General features: G+C 32.3%; 1 protein-coding gene across 1 annotated transcript in view; it reads right to left on the reverse strand.

Annotated features, from left to right (window-relative positions):
• The window catches only part of pall (F-box protein pallbearer), a 53,843-nt gene extending 40,273 nt beyond the window's left edge, over positions 1-13,570 (reverse strand). Inside the window, exons 1-2 of the mRNA XM_035352689.2 lie at positions 13,225-13,570; positions 3,951-4,199 (exon numbers count right to left, since the gene is read on the reverse strand). Coding sequence (XP_035208580.1) covers positions 3,951-4,199; positions 13,225-13,311 — 336 coding nt within the window. The 5' untranslated portion in view covers positions 13,312-13,570. The remainder of the gene's footprint in view (positions 1-3,950; positions 4,200-13,224) is intronic.
• Between the last annotated feature and the right edge of the window lie 6,036 nt (positions 13,571-19,606).

The raw sequence follows: 19,606 nt of genomic DNA on the forward strand, positions 1-19,606 counted from the left end.
ATATACTTTAAGGTTCTATTAACCCACTAAAGCATTAGCGGTGATAAGTTGTTTTGCATTAAGTCTCACTAGATGCAAAGAATAAGTTTCACATGAATTTTTATATTTTTGTGTTTTACCTTGCGACTACGGTAAAGGTTCAATACGCTGAGCCCAGCGCCGAATTTGCTATCCTTTCCGTTCAACCGGCGGCAATATTGAGATCAAGCGGTGTAATATTGCTGACCTAAATTATTCATAAATTATACAAAAAGGAAGGAGATGCACATAAAGTTCAAAAGTATTGTTTGAAATGCTATGATGACAATTCAAAACTATTTGGATGCAAGATAGCCAAAAATATTACCAAAATAGTTATTTCGTATTGTAATATGTGTAAAGCTAAGCCGTATTTTTGTTTAGAATGTTTCAATAAATTTCATTAAAACTAGAATTGATCACATTTCATTGAGACTATACTTATTTTTTAACTTTAATACTGTCTGTCGGTCACGCAGTCCCCAGAGAAATGGGGGAAATTCTCACCATGAAAAAATTAAAGAGACATTTTTAATTAATTACACAGCTATTTTGCTTTTGCTAACAACTGTTTTGTAAACTGTGCTTTATAGCATTATTCCTTGCTTATTTTTCAGATTCAAAAAATTTTATAATATGTGGCCAAAATAGAACTTTTAACATGACATTGAAAAACAAAAATGCTTTATTTTAATGTTATTTCTTAAATATAATTCCAATATATTACCATTATTTTAATGAAATTTATCAATGTTAGAATGTTCTAAAAAAATCGTCAAAAAATTCCCAGATCTCGGAATTAAAATTTTTCTATAGAAATCGATCTTAAAATTGCCAAATTTAGAACCGTTTAATAAAAGAATTCACATCCCCAAAAGCAGAAAGTTGTTTGAGAGCTCTTCGTTACAAAAAATGAAATAATTTTGAAATGCTTATGTTTCACTTCTTGCTCAGAAACTCGAGTATCCCACCATTACTGATATTACAAATATGAACAAATTATAACTCATGAACCCATTCAAAAAAATAGCCATATTTGCCAGTGAATCGCCAAAAATATTTCTGCAAAGTGCTAATTCACACTCAAAATGGCAGTCGTAAAAATAGACAGAAATTTCAGATGATTAAAATTAAGGACCTTCTGCCGATTTAGGCCAAAATTAAGAACTTTTAAGGACCAAAAATCAATTCCGAAAAACTTAAGGACTTTTAAGGACTCTTAAGGACCATACGGACCCTGTTTTGAGTGTCTATGGCCAGAATTTTGTAACGAGCTTAAATGATATATGTGATCTATTACCCTTCATTGAGATGTTTTAAGTCATACTGAGTGAAGTAAAATTCAGTTTGAGAGGTTGGCAGTATACCAATGATAATGATCCTCAACCATTTACTTCTGTGTTAAGACTTTTATGAGATAGAAAAAAACATATAATGATAAATCTGGACTGTTAGACAGCTATAAATTTGAAACTTTGTCCAAAATAATGTAACTCATACAGTATTTAATCCTGTTGGTTAATTATGCTTGCTGATACCCAAATTATTGCTGCAAAGGATGTGGAAAGAAAACATACCTTGGGACTCTGAAATCAATGCTAAGATGAAAAAGGAATTTATAAGCTGGTTTTCAGAACTTCATTTGCTGAAGGAAGTGTCCGTATCATAGTGTTTACCGATTGATCCAAGCAGACAAAACATTTTTCTGCATACATTTTGTAATGCTAGTCATTTCAGCCTTCACAGCAGCTGTTTACACTTGCAAGGAAACCTCTGAGAATGTCCCACCTCCTAGAGGCCAAAGCTAGCGTGGCTTCTATAAAATCCATGACTATCCCTAAACAAGAGCTGATGGCTGCTATGGTGGGAGCTCGATTGTGCACATCTGTTGTAAAAAGGCTTCAATGGAAACAAGTGGAACAATATTATTGGATCCATTCCACAGATGGGTGGAATCAACATAAAGAATCTTGAATGGTATTTGTGAACAACAAAGTTAATGAAATAAATAGTTTAACGGATCCTCTTGCATAGAAACACCTTAACAGAATCCAGCTGATTTACCTTCGTGAGAATGTTCCACTAGACAACTGTTATCAAGTAAATGGTGGGAGAGGTCCACTTGGTTATTAGAACCTTCATCTAACTGGCCCATCACAGAAAATTTTGATTAAAAAATTTTTATGAATATTCTACAGCCAAGGAAAGGAGATAAATCTGATGGGCATTTTTCTATATGTTTCTTTAAGTTACTCAAATACTTGTAGCTGCAAAACTGATGAAAAGAAAAATAATGAATGCAGACATTACTGATCAAGTTGATTATTTTTCAAGCTATGACAAAGTAATACAGTTGATTACTTTGATAAAAAGATTTATTTAAATTGTCTAAATGAATTATTGGAGAATTATCCTACGAAGAAGTTAAAAATGCAGAAAAGAAGGTCATGTTGTTAATGCAAAAACGAGAAAATTAGAATGACTGACAACGGTATTGTGTGATGTAGAATTTGTGATTAACTTTCATCCACTTTTCTGTAAATGCAACGTATTAATTTTATTTAAAATGTATTTTCATGATTGGCAACAACAGTTTTTTTAGAACGGTAATGATTTATTTGAACTATAATGTTTTTGAGCAGTAATGTTGACGGTAATGTTTCTGAATAAAGCAAGTATCTAACAATTAATGTTTGAACGGTAATGTTTGACGGAATGTGTTTTTAATAAAGGAACTAATTAATTGCTAACATTTCTGGTTTCAGAAAAAGGTTCTGAACATATTTTGCCTTCCAACTCATTTTTACAAGATTTCCCCAAATCGGGCATTCTTGATTTGGATGAGATTGATGAAAGTTCCCTCAACAACAGATTAAAATATCATCAACAACTAATCACTGATTGTATTTTGTCTCCTAACTCATTTTTACAGGATTTCCCATAATCAGGCATTCTTGATTTGGATGAGATAGATGAAAGTTCTCTCAACAAGAGATTAAAATATCATCAACAATTAATCACTGATATATGAAAAAGATTCAGATCTGAATATCTAGTACTTTTGATTCAAAGGCATGATTTGACGAAGCAGAACAAAGTATTAAACTTGGAGACATAGTTCCTTATTGGAAGAGATAACGTTAAATGTACTGAGTGGCTGTTAGTCATTCTTACAGAGTTATTACCTGGAAGGCGTTCCTTTCATTCTGGTCTAAAATAAGCTCTCAGAGAATTAAAAGATCTAAAGCAAGTGCAGATTTTTATCATTAATTGCTTATAAAAATATTAGAATTTAGCAAAACGTTTACCAAAACTAAAAATTTTCGTCGAAGTTCTATGAAACCATACAAACTGACTAAATCCCCCTCTGATTTATGCTAATTAAGTAATTCCATTACAACTAATTCAGAACAGCTTTATTTTCATACCATGAATCATCAACAAATACTTTTCTTCATAAGTTGCCAAAAGATTACAGTAAAGATTTCTAGTATACCTGATAATTGTTAGACTTTGTTTTTGATAAATATCGTGAACAGTCAGGAGACATAAATTAACAATTAAACAAATTATGATTAAAATTATTATTAACAATGAATATATCCATTTTGAAAACAAAATTATATATTTAATGCAGTATGTACTACACACCTAAATATAAAGTTTGGGAAAATTACATTTAATAAATACATAAAATAATTAAAATGCAAAATACAATTAAAATACATAATTTTATTTATATTTCGACATTAGGAATATCTTCAGAAATATTTAATAATTAGCACAAATAAGCAAAAATTTATTCCTGACTAGAGTTTGAAGCTTCATCAAAGCGCTAGTGATAAATGTTTGGTTATTTGTGCTAATTTTTATGATGATTTCTTTCATTTATTTAAAGTAAATCCATACTTTACAAAAAAGAAAAAAATTACCTTTCCTGGTATAAAGCAACACAAATTCAAGTCCACAAACTTCATAAAAGTCATTCTAAGCAGAGACAAACGTGTTTCAACAGCTGTCAAAATATCAGAATGTCTTGCCAAAGCATGTTTTCGTCTTTCTGACTCTCTTCGTGGCAGCTGAGTTTTAACCTTTCGCAAACACTGAGCATGATATCTCTCAGCTTTATGGAAACCACGGTTTAAAACTCTTTGTGATACAGAATTGAATCTTCGACATACCTATAAATACATAAAAAATTATAAGGCACAAGATGGAACAATTGAATTAAAATCCTCCTAAAATACTGACATTGGTAATAAAGTAGCAAATAAGAAAAGAAGCTTTAAGTTAAAATTATACTCATTTAAACCAATAAAATAGTAAGTTACTACTTAATTTTCACAGCCTCTGTTATCAAAACGACGCCAAGATTATCACCAAGTTTAAGCTATTTACATATAGTTTCAGACTGCCATATGTCAGTGACTGCTTTTAATATGGCATCAAAAGGCTTATCTTTCCCAGAGGATTTCTGCCACCGTGAATTCCGAAAGATACAATTCTAGATCATATTGAGCCTTACCACTTTGCTTTTTGCTTCACCACTTAACAGGGCTTAACAATCTGTCCATATTTTTAAGTGCGAGTACCCATTGTTGGATCAAAAAAGATTTAATGTATGATTCATAGTTAAATGGCCGAAACCAGCTTTTTCAAGTTCTTCTATTTCGTAGGTTAGCCAACAATCTGAACACATTGTTGTTCCTTCCACAAGGTAGTCTACAATTATTGATATCAGTCTGCTTGCTTCCCAATTTGGAACCTGAACAAGAAAGTACTCAGGACTTTCACAGCATAAGGCCCACCAGCGGCCGAGCGGCAAAGTCGCTGAACACTGGTAGTTCGGTCCGAGGTTTGAATCCCGCGAACGGGCTGGCTGCATGGGCGTTTTCGTGGTTTTCCCCATGTGTAACGTGTATACGAGCCAGTTGTCCTTAGAAAGTCCTCCACGAAGGCATCCCTCCCCTTAGGCAGATAGCCCTCGAGGCTTTGCCATAATTACACACACACGCTTTCACAGCATAACCCAACGAACATCCACTGTTGTGGATGTACACTGCCAGCATTTCTTTTTTTTTTTTTTTTTTTTTCTTTGCCACATGAACAAACTTTCATCAATTTGAACTATTTTTCCAGAAACACCTATCTGTCCCTTAGGTTGTCGAAGTAAATCTAGAGAACAAAACTTTCTCGTAAAATTGTTCCAATCAATCACGATATTTTGATACACACTGAGCCATTTATCACACCAATTAAATATGTTCATCTGCCCAACAGTAAATGAAACACATGCTATTAGGAATAGTATTCTACAATTCTAGACACCTTTCTCATAAAATTGTTCCAATCAATTGTAGTATTTTTATTTATACCACCATTTAAATGATGTTAGTTCCTCTGCCCAACAGTACATGAAACACATGCTGTTAGGAATGGTATTCTCGAATCACTAAACCAGTTGTCAGACTGAATGCCGTTTTTTTGTTCACAACTTTTTACATTGAATTTCCATATAGTTTTGTTTACATATCATTTCATTTCATAGAATTTGTGCAAATTCGATTGCAAGACATAGTTAAATGCAAGGTAATGTTTACACTATTTACAAGTTTTATAAACAACCAGATAACAATTTTAAATTATGTATGTAAATTAAAGTTCAGAATGAATTTCAGTCTCAGGCTTTTCATTAAGTTACACCCAAGTTAATTACTTTTTCACTGCAATTCTCAGATGTATTTCTGTTTTGCATATCACAGTCATAAGATGCAACGTCACTACCAGTTTCTATCAACTCAACAGTTGCATTTTCACTTTCTGCCATCTCTTATGTCAGGCACTTAAAAATCCAAAAGCTCCTTAATCATTTCTTCTCTTTCTTTAATCTCGTTAGATGTCACACACTTCATTAACTGTTTCCTTCATTTCTCCATCCTCTGATTATTCAGATGCCTCTACTATCATTTCCACAACCTTTATTTTGGCTCCAATTTTCTCCCTAAACTCCAAGATGTTACTTCCAATGTTCTTTCGCTTCACTTCCATCTGCTGAAGTTGCTCTTACAGCTTTTCTTGTCTGGCTTTTATTTCTTAACACGATTTTATTTTGATCACTAAATCTTCCTGTCCAACTTTCATCTTTTCATATCCAGCTTTCCTCTCAGCTAACAAGTTCATCAGAGCCTTAATTTCCTGCAGGTAGGCCACTAGTGTTCACTTGCAAATCCCACTTCTGACACCAGTTGTTGTGTTTTTCGGATTCATGGATTTGGAGTGACCCAAAATATTTATTTTAAACATATTTTCTTCTGAATATTCTTTAATCAGAAAACAATTATATGTTATTCAAGAGCCTAATAAAATAAAGTTTTCAATTAAAAAAATAGGTAAAAGGGCAAACATTTATTTTATTTTGTTGATATAAATATCGAAAAACTAGTATCTACTCATGGCCAATTACATCTAATAAAATATAATCTAAAAATTTTAAATTTTGTTTGGTTAGAGTAGATTGAAGACTTGTATTATCACATTGTTGTTGTTTCATTTATGGTAACCCGGACGCCTATTCTATGATCACTGGATCTGTCTACAACTTGAGCGAACAATATTGACTAAAAAAAAAAACGGTATGGACAGCCATCACAACTTATCGGAGAAAGCCATTCTGTGGTCCTCAGTTGGCGGCCGGGTGGGTCCATTTAACTTTTACTGAAAGGGGGGAAAGCTTCAAGGAGCTTTAGATCAATCGCAGCACAGACCAGTGACGAAATTTATAGCGCGCGCTGGCTGAAGTTCTAGGAATATTCTTTCATTGTTTCACTAACTCACAGGCTGCATTTGTAGTTCGAAAAAAATGGCACACAACAGTATTATGACCAACATGCAGCAGAATATGCTGCTGTGTTATGTGAAGGAAAATCCCGTTTTTTAAGAAGAAAGTTAACGCAGGAATTAAGGGCTAAGAGTGATATGGGATACCATGAAAGCAACGGCAAATAGATGAGAGTAAATGAATTAAGCTTACTTAAATCTTTTTAGAAATAAAAATTTTAATCATTTAAATTTATAATATGATTAATTTTCTAAATAGCAAAATAAGTTTTTTTTTTTTTTTTTTTTCTTCCCATGCTTACAGTAAAACTGTTTTCCCACAATTTATTTTACAGTTAATATTAGAAAAATATTTCCTTAAATAAGAAATTACAAAGAAAATATTTCTTTCTTAATTTTTCTTCCCTTTTCTTATTTTATTTTATTTTTTTTTTTTACCCCCTAAAAAATTATTTCTTTCAGGAAAAGAAAATTCATTCACTATTACAGTATGGCCGATTGCTGCTGCATTCAACTATCACACACGCATCAAAATGTTTTATTTTAAATAATTTATTCTATAATTAACATTATTACTAAAAAAATAAGAAAATATTTCTTCAATATAAAATATATATATACAAAATTATACTAATCTATCCTGTATATGTGATTAATTGCAATTTTTGTCACACAGTTACTTATACTTTTTTTTTAATATTACATTGTTGTTTTTTTTAATACTAATAGATTACGAAAGTACTATTCCATGAACAAACCCTCAGGCTTACAGCATTGTTACTTTATAGCATACAATAATAATGCAGTATAATTCAATAATAATTCTTTACAGTAATAACACAGTATAATTCTGCTAATAAGCTCACCAGCGGCCGAGCGGTAGAGTCGCTGAACGCAGGTAGTTTGGTCCGAGGTTCGAATCCCGCAAACGAGCTGGCCGCATTGGCATTTTCGTGGCTTTCCCCATGTGTAACGTGTATACGAGCCAGTTTTCCTTAGAAACCAGTTTTAAATCGTAATAAAATTAAACACACACACAAAAAAAAGAAAAAATCTGAACGTCTTTAGGTTTTATATTACTCTCAAAGAGCCTTTTTTTTTACCTTTTGCATGTTACCTTTATTTAACAAATATCACGTTCTTCGCACTCAAACCATTAAATTAAATTCAACAGCAATATCATATAATTTAAAAAGAGCATATCTTTAGAATTTCCGATACATAGTCTTGCACGCTAGAGATGAAAATGTTTTTATTTCCTCTCTTTTTTTTTTTTTTTTAATCCATACAATGTTGCCATTGCTCGCTTTGAAAATGTTGAGTTTTTTAATCAAACACTCATAAATGCTTTAAAAATATGGAATAGATAATAAAACAAATTTCCAGTTCTAAATTTGGGCCTCCAGATGCCTATATTAGGATGGAGGATTACGTTATTCAAAATTTCATGGCTCTAGGTACCGTTGTTTTATCAGAGTGCGAGAAACATTCATACATTTGTGCAGATTCCTCATTATTTAACTTCTTTAAATGTAATACAGTGCAATAATATTTGGTGGCAACAATTTGAAACATTTCTCGTGAAACACCACAAAATGGCAAAACGAAATTAATAGCCTTTCTGGGCTAAAACTTATTTTTAAAAGTAGCACACTAGTAGTAGTACTGCTACTGAAAAAATATTATAAAGCTACTTTATATTTTTATAATTTTTATTTTACAGTAGTGTGAATTTTGCTTAATAATGAACGACATTCCTTTTGGTGTTCACAGTATTGTTCGTAAGGTATTCAACTGTTAGATTTTAAAATAAACGTAATTCTTGCTGTACATAAATCGAGTAGAAGCTTATCGGATGTCTATATTTGTATTAAATGAAGAAGGTTTGTGTGCTTGATAAACTTATTATCTTCTACATTTTTAAAGCATATAATTACAATTTATATTCAGGGATAGTATAAATACCTTTCTTTCAATAGAAATTGCGTTCTTGTTTTCTGAACGCGGCTCCAATTTATCTGTCAGTTCATCGCAAATTAAAATAACTATAAATTTTGGCAATCTGAAATTCGCTATGAAAACATCTTCTGGCAGAGCAAAAGCATCAACATATTTTCTATAAATTCGGTACCAATTCAGAGATCTAAGACCGTATTCTTTGTTTAAATATGGGAAAAAAAAAAAAAAACAGCAGCGAAACCACATACAAAGCCTTTGTCTACTTAGTACGTCAACTGCACAACCCTGATTGACGACGCGGCAACACTTTTTCGTGCGCTTTCGACAACTTCCGTACTCAGAGAATATAGGATGTCGGGAAGACCTCTGGCGGCCCACAACTTGCTGTCGACTCTCGTAGCGTAGAATAACCGTCCTGAGTAATTGAATGTTATGGAAACCCTATTATGACATAATCAATTGCATGTTGCATTAAATTTTGAATGATGGAAAAAAAGATTTGTAACGGCTTGTGGTGTGGTCTCTAGTGTAGAATTGGGTGCCCCTTCGATTAGCAACAATTTTTTTTTAATTTTGGTGATGAAACCTCTCTTCTGGTTATTAACATCAGAGTTTTAACTTTCTTTTAGCTTCCTGATTTTATTTAAATGAAAATAGATTGATGTGTACATGGACAAATCTAAGGCAGTGCGCAATGCCTAGTTTGTGCAATTCTAGGTGAAAACAGATCCATGTGTACATGGACACAGGGATTGTGCAATTCTTTGACTTCTTATCTTGGTTTTGTGTAGCAGCCATCTTGAAATTGTGCCTTCCTGGCACCGATCTTGGCGTCAAAAAATAATCGCCAAAAAACAAGGGACACCCAATCGTAAGCTTTTACTGTGGTGTGTCTTGGTTAGGAAGTACATTGCTTGTTTTGTGGTTTAGATGGTAGAATGGCTGAATGTAGTAAGATTAATTTGAAGTTTCTGTATGATTTGGAACAAAAGAAAAATAGAGCATTAATTGACTGATGTGTAAATAAAGGTTTACCTAGTAGCCATCATAAGTGTCCTGTTTGTAGGAAGGAAATGCGTATAGTTGAACGTAAGATATTTTTTACTCTTATTTTTTTTTTAATTTATGTGGCAATGCCGATATAGGGATTCTAATTCAGATCATTTTAGGAAGTTTTTGGATGCTGTTAGAGATTTTTTGTGTCACAGTTTGAAGAAATTTCTAAATTAGATAAATGGATATTTGCTTTGTGTACAGAGGCTGTTCGCACATTTTTTAGACGATTTTGGTAAGCGGTAATAAAAAATCGTTTATTGCAAAAGAAGTAATTGCAAGTGTACTATGTTTCTAAAAGTCAAAATTATCGTCTGTGGCTTGAAAGTTTCGTTTTTATTCAAAATGGCGAATTTAACAAAGCATTGGTTCGAAGGCTACATTTACGCTCTTTCCGAAGAGAAATATGCATACTCTGTTATCCAAAAACGATGTGAGAGTCATGGTTTTGTGATATCTAAAGCGTCGATAGGTAATATCATCAACAAGAAAGGAAAAAACGTCAAATTGAAGCCTTAAGTGGAACAAAAATTCCAAACAAGTATGCAAAGAAAAAACGGACATCTTCGACTATTGCAAAGGTACGTTGTTTAATGTTAAAAGAAAATCCCCCTAGTCAAAGGACAGTTGCAAAATCATTAAAATGCTTGGTGTCCACTGTAAACAAAATGAAAAACGTCGATTTAAATCTTAAGAAAGCGAAAAAACGCAATGTGCTTCATCTTCTTCCAAAGCATATCGCTCAACACAGGACACGCTGCAGAATTCTATATGAGAAACACTTATCCAAAGAAAAATGGAAAACAATTGTCACAATAGATGAAGCATGGGTGTATTTAAATGATTGTAACAAAAAAAAGAGCCATTTATTATCATAAAAAGGGGAGAAAAAATTTGTTGCTGGTTTTTGTTATAATGGCAAGTTAAAAATAAAGAGAGTGCAAAAAAAACATCAATATTAACTCCAAATACCATCAGGAACATATTTTATCACCAATTTTTCTGAATGAAATAGTATAGCTTTACCCACAGTGCCATCAATCTGTGAGACTCTATCAGGACAAAACTAGCAGTCACACATCAAATTCCACTGTAAATGTTGAGATAGTTCAGAATAAGGGATGTCAAATAAAACATTTAAAACACAAGAATTTTATGTAATTTAGTTTTGTGAATACAATATACATCACCTAAAAAATGTGTGAACAGCCTCTGTAGTCCTTAGATGCACCAGATGAATTTCCTTTTTCATGTTATTTTATTGTTTGATTTAAAAAGTAGTTTATCAAGATTTTTTTTTTTTTTTTTTTTTTTTTTTGCTCTACTGTAGAATTGTTTCTTTGACTTAAGTGAAAATATATCGATGTGTACATGAACAAAGTCAAGGGAGTGCACAATGCCAAGTTTACGCAATTCTCGGATGTTTTTTTAAGGTAAAATAGGTCAATGTGTACATGGATAAAGTCAAGGAAGTGCGAAATGCCAAGGTTGTGCAATTCTCTTTTTTTTTTTTTTTTTTTTTTTAAAGTGAAAATAGGTACTTGTGTACATGGATACCGAGTTTGTGCAATTCTTTGACTTGTTATCTTGTATTCATGTAGAAAAATCGCCGCTACGCAAAGCCAAAATAACAAGTTAAAGAACTGCACAAGCTTGGTATCCCTGTACCACCCAAAATCAGTAATTTTCACCAACCAGTTTTTAGCTTACTGATTTTGTTTAAGTGAAAATAGATTGATGTGTACATGGACAAATTTAAGGCAAGGCACAATGCCTAGTTTGTACAATTCTCTGATGCTTTTTGAAGTTAAAATAGGTCGATGTATACAAGGGCAAAGTTAAGGCAGTGCGCAATACCTAGCTTGTGCAATTCTCTGATTTTTTTTTAATTTAAAATGGGTCCATGGGTACATGGACAATGAGTTTGTGCAAGTCTTTGACTTCTTGTTTTGATTTTGTGTAGCAGGCAGCACCATCTTAAAATTGGTGCTGATCTTGGCATCAAAACAGAGACGATTCGCTAAGGGGTACCATACAGCAAATTACCAAAATACTTTTACAGATCCTTCTGTAGTATGAACTTTTTTTTCTTTTTTTTTAAATTTCTGTAGCCAATTTTCTTGTTAATACATGTATAGTTAATTTGTTTTTTGTAATATGAATGCACTGCATGAAATTTTTACAAATGTATTTTTCCTAAAATAAATTCAACCTACGTAAGTTTTTTAAAAAAGGAATATCGACAATTCTATACATCAGAAAATGGACGTCACTCAAATTATGACTGTTGCCAGCTTTCTCCTGAAACTCTTTTTTAATTATACAGGATGTTTCAGAACTATTGTTGAGAAATGTGCAAAGGTCCAGAATATGATACACGCAATAACCATATAGAAACATAGGATTGCATATGCAACCCTGATGCTCTAAAGCAAGAAGCTGCATCTAAAGCAGTTTTTGCTCAAGCCTTAATCCCCAGACCTGTTTCCCATTAAGTTCTTTTTTTTTTGCGGGGGGGGGGAGGGCTAAATGAAAAGCTTATTGTATGAAACAACTGTGGGATCACATATGGATCTAGTGAAGCGCATCATTGCCGAAAGTATTGCTGTTAATACATCCAGCATTCTGCAAATATTGGTCGATCAATGCATTGTAATTGTGAGGCAAGTACTGCATCTGCAAACCGCAACTTCGAATACCTGCTTTAACAGTTTCATTTCAAACAATGCTTTTGTGTTACTCTTCTGTGTCTAAGAACAACTCATTGTTTGTGAGGGTTTCTTTGGTCTTTAAGTCTCTGTCTTTGTTGGTGTGTAGCACATATGGGTTGTGCACAAGACCCTATGTTCCTTATATATTGGCTGCTAATATCGTCCAGACCTCTATGCACATTTCTGAACAGTAGTTCTGAAACTCTCTGTATATTACATTTTTAAATTTCAGTAGGAGGTAAATTGAAATTAAACATTTTAGACAATAAATTCATATAAAAAACAAAAAATTCTAGACATTTTCTTAAACATATTGCAATTTTTATTCCATTATCAAATAAATGCCTAATTACAGAGAGCCCTAATTATAATAACTTTACAATAAAAAATAAAAGATACCTGCATTACGTTGCTGTCTATTTAACGAAAATCTATTTCACGAAGTTTATTTGAAAAAAATTAAATTCAAATCAAAATTCTCCGATTCTTAGAATATTAACATACATCTTGTAGAACTGAACTTAAGCAAACTAGTGGTTTAAGTTCAGTTTTAAAGTGATATTTCGTTTGTAAATAGAAAAATACAAAACAGTAAATAACTATAGCATATTATAAATCACTTTAATATCAAAAGCATAAAACTTACCAATCTACACCGACTGACTTCATCATATGTAACATATGACAGTATTTTCTCGAGTACATCGTCTGGCATATTAAGTAAACGAATCATTTTATTACCTACCCACACTTCAAAACTATAACAGTAAAAATTCCACAGTCTTTTATTAACAATAAAAACTGTGCTCTCTTAGTTTTAAAAATTTCAAAACGACGGTAAACAAGTTACAAACTAAATCAAAACTTTCAGTTCTTAACATTCGCCATTAACATACATCATTATCCTCAAGACTAGAGCTGGAGCAAACCGCATGTGTTCGTTACTGAGTAACGGGTACATCGGTTGACTCGAAGTACCGATTCGGTACTCACAAATTCATTTCGTTACTCGCATCTGTTCGTTACTCGCATCTGTCGTACGATGCGATTTGTTCGAGTACGAATGAGGCGGTTGCTATACGAATACGAATGATGCGGTTTCTATGCGAATACGAATGATGCGGTTGCTGTTCGAATACGAATGATACGATTGCGTCACAATGCGCTCATATTTTTCATAGATAATTTTGAATTTTTTTGGGCATAGGGTAAACTCTTGTTTACATTATGTGTTTTAGTTGAAATACTATTTAGTTGTTGATATTTAAGAAAATGAGCAATTTTGATAGCGTGAAGCGTTATTTTCTAGTTGCTTTTTACTATTACTATTTATGTTTGTAATTTGAAAATTTAGATGATTCATCTTTTTTTTTCCCTTTCTTCTTCTTCTTCTTCTTCTTTTTTTTTTTTTTTTTTTTTTCCTCCTCTTGAGCGTGCCATAATCAGATTTTATTGATTTGAAATATTTATATACTGCACTTAGGTATTGTTTATATAAGAATATGTAGGTTAATATAGGGTCTTTACTTCCTTGTATCAAATAAAATGGTAGTAATTATTGATTTCGAGAAAACTTTTGGGTATCATATTTTAACGGAAATATCCGTTTTTGACGATTACGTAATCCATGTGAATTATTTTTTGGGCTGACGCCTGTACGTACGAACACAATGAAGAACTCTCTCTCTCTCTTTTTTTTTTTTTTTTTTCAAAAAACTTATTGTTAAATGTAATCCCATTTACTCTAAGCTGATACTTATGACTAATGATTATGACTCTAAGTTGATACTTGAAAGGGATTTTTTTCGTCATGTGTAAGTACGTATGTACTCGTATGCATTTTGCATAACTCAAAAACGGTTAGTTATAGAACGTTGAAATTTTGTATATGGGTCCGTTATAACATCTAGATGTGCACCTCCCTTTTTATTGCAATCGGTAATACTAGCAAACGTATATATGTGTATATATATCAAATAAATTATAATTAAATGTAAAGTACATATATATATGTCCTTATAATTAAATGTAAAGTACACACACACACACACACACACACATATATATATATATATATATATAATAAAAGCCAAGTAAGGCGAAAATAAAAGCTTTGGCTTTTATTTTATTTAATTATCACTAAATAAGTTACTTGACTTTTAGTTTCGCAATCATTGGTTGTAGTCAGGACTTAATTTTTAAAATTAGAAGTGCTGGAGCTCTATGGAAGGCCATCAGGAAAGATGAATAAATAAATAAATAAATAAATAAAAATAAAATAACTAACAATAATAAAATAATTAGCAACTAGAATATTAAATGATTATTATTATAATTCAATAAAAATTTAAAGACAAATGAAAATTTAATTAATTCTTAAATTAAAGATGAATAACTAAGTAATGAAATAAAATACCAAACATCGTCTTTTTTTGGGGCTGTGGCTAAAATTGCAATTTAAGAACTAAGCCGAGCATTAGCTAAATTTAGGCTTATGATGAGCAAATAATGTACTGTTTACTAGAGTATAGATAGAAATTTGGTTATGTAGCCCATTCTTCTAAAACGACGTTTCGTAGCTGCCTTCCACCACCAATTCCCCCCCCCTTTTTTTTTTCGGTTTCGGTTTATTCGGTTACAGCAAAGCACACTAGGGGAGTGAGGGAGGGAGGGAGGCCTTCGTGTAGGATTTTTTAAAAGGAACTGACTCATATGCAAGTTACACACGGGAATAATAATGAAAACGCCCGTGCAGCTAGCCGTTAGCCGGGAATTGAAACCCGGACCGAACTATTAGTGCTCAGCGACTTTACCGCTTGAGCTCTGGTGGGCTCTTTTTTTCTTTTCATTCGCTGTTTGAAAAACGGGTGTTCACTTTACGATAAAGTAAGCACCTGTTTACTTCAATTAAAATGGGTTAGACGATGTGACTCTTCCTACTTTAATCTCACTTAGCTTTTGATTTCTAATATCGATTCAATGTTTTCTGTAGACAAAGTATTCTGATTAGAATAATAGATTTCAAACATGTTCAAAAGGTGTGTATCTGAATATAATTAGGTTTTTATAATATAGGGCACATTTTATTAGTTTCACATAGTTCTAAAGCAATTGAACCACAGCATCGTTGTTTTGAAAGAAAGTAAAAATGTGAGAAATGTATAATGAACATTAATATACAAGCTTTATTAAAAGTAGTCAGCCATTTAAAACGTGACCGTCTATGCTTTTAGAGGATTTTTGGAGCTCTGTGCATTTGCTCTGGCATCTTAAAAAAGTGATGTTCAATATCAACGTATGTTTATGTTCTCAAAAATACAGGTTTCTTTCAGAAAGCGACCTCTTAGAAGTCGTCAATAAATGATTCAGTATAATTATTTTCTAATAGACCATAGAATAAATTTATTTTAACGTCAATTTAAAAATGGCTGCTTGTACTAAGAGTTAAGAGCAATAAGAATCTAATTTTTCTTTCGCAATTAGCTATCATGCCAGCTGAATTGTTTTCTGCATAACCTTTATTGTGTATAATTGAAATATTTAGCTATGCATTCAACAAATATACAACAAATGTAAGACAAATCATTAAAAAAATTAAAATTTGGAACATTAATAATAATTTTTTGTTATACATAAAATATTATTAATGAATGATGAATTTATATCATATTATATATAAATCAAAATTTAAACTCCTATTCCTTTATAATAAATTGAAGAAAAACTATAAAGTGAATTAATTTTTAAAAACAAAACGAAAATTTAAAAAAAAATTGTTATATACCTAGAATCTAAAAACGACGAATACTGAATTTTACGACTCATGTGTGTATGGGTGTATTTAATTATGGCAAGGCACACTATGGCTATCTGCCTAAGGGGGGATGACTTCGTGAAAGACTTTCTAAGGGAAACTGGCTCGTATACACGTTACACATGGGGAAAACCACGAAAACACCCATGTAGCCGGACCGTTCGCGGGATTCGAACCTCGGACCGAACTACCAGTGTTCAGCGACTTTACCGCTCGGCCGCTGGTGGGCCGTTTTACGACTCATATAATAATAAATGCATATTCATATTGTAACAGAAATTTTGTTAGAAGTCTAGCATATGCATAGTTATTTGTGATCTTTTAAAACTGTCGTAACATGATGCATATTTATCATTATCGTGAACCAAAACAGTATGCTTTACATCCTTACAAATATACGTGATAGATTTTAATATTTATTTCTGCATATACTTACGTTTCCCAAAGACACGAAAACAAGTCAAGCAGATTTTTTTTGTATTAAGCAGACTTAAATTCTCTGTTAACTAGTGTAACATAATTTCGGATGTTAGTGTAACATAATTTCGGATGTTAGTGTAACATAATTTCGAACTCTATGAGCCTTCCAGAATTATTAGCAAAATAGTGGAAACAAAGTGTTACAAAGTGTTTTTATAAGCAAACAGCAGATGTACACTGAGCAGTGATCAACTGATATATTTCTTAAATGATTTGGTTTAGTTGATTATGACAAAACACACTGGGGCTATGTGCCTAAAAGGAAAAATGCCTTCGTAGAGCACTTTCTTAGGAAAGCTGGCTCGTATGGTACGTGGTAAGCTGGCTTGTAAGCTGGTACGGGAAAAAAACCACGAAACGCTTATGAAGCCAACCCGTTTGCCTGAGATCCAACTCAGGTCGGAACTACCAGTGTTCAGCGATTTTACCGCTCGACCGCTGGTGGGCCATTTTTTAAATGAATAAAGGTATACTCATAGCATTATGAAATATTTAGTGCTTCACTATTATCTCTAATAAAGTAACATAAAACTTTCCTTACCTTTTATAGATTTCTAAATTTCTTTTAAGTTCTTATTCTTACTTAACCTATACATTTGCGAATGTTTTTATCGATTTTATTGTTAAGTGTAAAAAGCAAGTTGACATTTATACTATAGCATTCCTTGTCTCAACAAATAACAGTCTCAACAAGGAGTTTTTGGAGAAAGGATGAATCGGGGAAATTTCACCCTTTCGTCATTAGCGGTTCTGATGAAGGGAATGGGTGAAGCAGCAAAAGAAATAACCAATAACGAAAGCTAATCTTTAATGCGGTCTCCCAGTTTCTGTATTTGTATTTGGGAAAGTTTTATGGTCATTATGAAAAAGTGAAAATTTGATATGGATTCCGCATGACTTCCTTCTACGACTATTTAAATTATGCTATTTTTTCTGCACGCACTTCATTTAAACTTATTTCCTCGAATTATTCTAACTCAACTAAGCGATACCCGAAGGCAAGTTACAAATGGCATCAAACATTGCAAATTTTGAAACTAAATTTCCCGGTCAATCTTTGTCCTACGAGACTCAAACTTCTTGTATTTTTATTTTTTCATAATGAGTATAAAACTTTGCCAGATATAAATATAGAAACCAGAAGACGACATTAAAAGTTAGAGTTCATAATTTGTCCAAAATTAATTCTTTTTTAAATTTGACATTGACAAAATATGAATATTTTCGTCATTTAAAATACTTCTGTATTTTTGTTGCACCGTATTTAAACTTGCTTCCTCGAGTTATTGACATTAAATTACATTAATTCCATTATCTATCGGAAAATAATTATAGCAAATCATCTATTTACGACATGTCTAAGAGGTCACCTTTTAAGAGATCTCTATTTTTGGGAACATAAACAAACATTGGTAGTGAACATCATCTTTTTAAGACCACCACATGTAAAATCCTCTAAAAGCATGAATGGTTGCATTTAATGAGGACCCATTACTTTTAATAAGGAATGTAACATTAATCTTAATTATACATGTTTTTGATGTGTGTGCCAAAATAGTGATAACGTACTTCTGTTGCTTTAGAAATGTGTGAAATTAAAAGAATGGATACTATACAACAAAAATGTTATTATATTCAGATATTTGTCTGCATAAAATATTAAATAATATTCAAAAATCAAAAGCTAAGTCGAAGTAGAAACAGTTATCTCTTCTAAACCATTTTAATTGAAGTAAACAGACGTTCGCCTTATCGTAAAGTAAACACCTATTTTTCAAACAGCGGATGAAACGGGAAAGAGGGAATTGGTGGGAGAAGGCAGCGAACGAAATAACACTTTTTCGAGCTGGGGATGAAATGAGAAAGGACGAAACGATACTAAGCCAATAAGACAAGATCTGGTATTTTACTTTATTATTTAATTAGTCATCATAAATTTAAAAATTATTTTAATTTTTATTTGTTTTTACATTTTTATTAAATTGTACTTATAAGTATTTTATTTTTCAGTTGCTAATTATTATGTACTTTAATTATTCATTATTTTAATCACTATTTTTTATTATTTGTTTTTTAATAAGTAATTTTTTTGTTATTTTAATTACTAATTAATGTTATTATTGTAATATTTATTTCCTTTCTTTATTTTTTATTTTATTTTTTCCTGTTTTCCTGACGGCCTTCCGTAGGCCCTTCTGACTTTAGAAACTAAGCCCTGACAGCAATAGAAAAATTAATAATGAATCCAGTGCACCAAAAAATAATAGCCAAAATAAAGTGAATTATTTCTACCCAAAAATGCGATGCAAAACTCCCTATCGCAGCACTACCCAGTTCCCGCGGGGTAAAATAGCTCACGTGATTCAACGCAATGCGACGTTTCAAGGCCCTTTTTAGGGCCGTAGACCGATAAAATAGGCTCAGGATACGGATAACGATCGATTTTACCGAAAGTAACGAGTAACGATACGATAGTAACGAGTACTGGTTGACCGAGTAACGAATACATACGGGTACACAATTTCTCGTTACTTCTACAGCACTACTCAAGACTACCCAAACTGCTGACGAACGTCTACGGCCAGCAAGTCATTACGCGAAGCGCATGCGCTCTTATGACCAACCGAAATAACTTCAGATTCACTCATTAACCATCATGGGGTATCCCAGATTGGCGACGTTCTTCTCGCTGCACATGTAAAAGACACTTCTACAATAATAACTTCCACGTAAG

Source organism: Stegodyphus dumicola, chromosome 6 (assembly GCF_044657685.1).
Source record: "Stegodyphus dumicola isolate Sdum_Otavi_A_Nest chromosome 6, ASM4465768v1".
Taxonomy (NCBI): Eukaryota; Metazoa; Arthropoda; class Arachnida; order Araneae; family Eresidae; genus Stegodyphus; species Stegodyphus dumicola.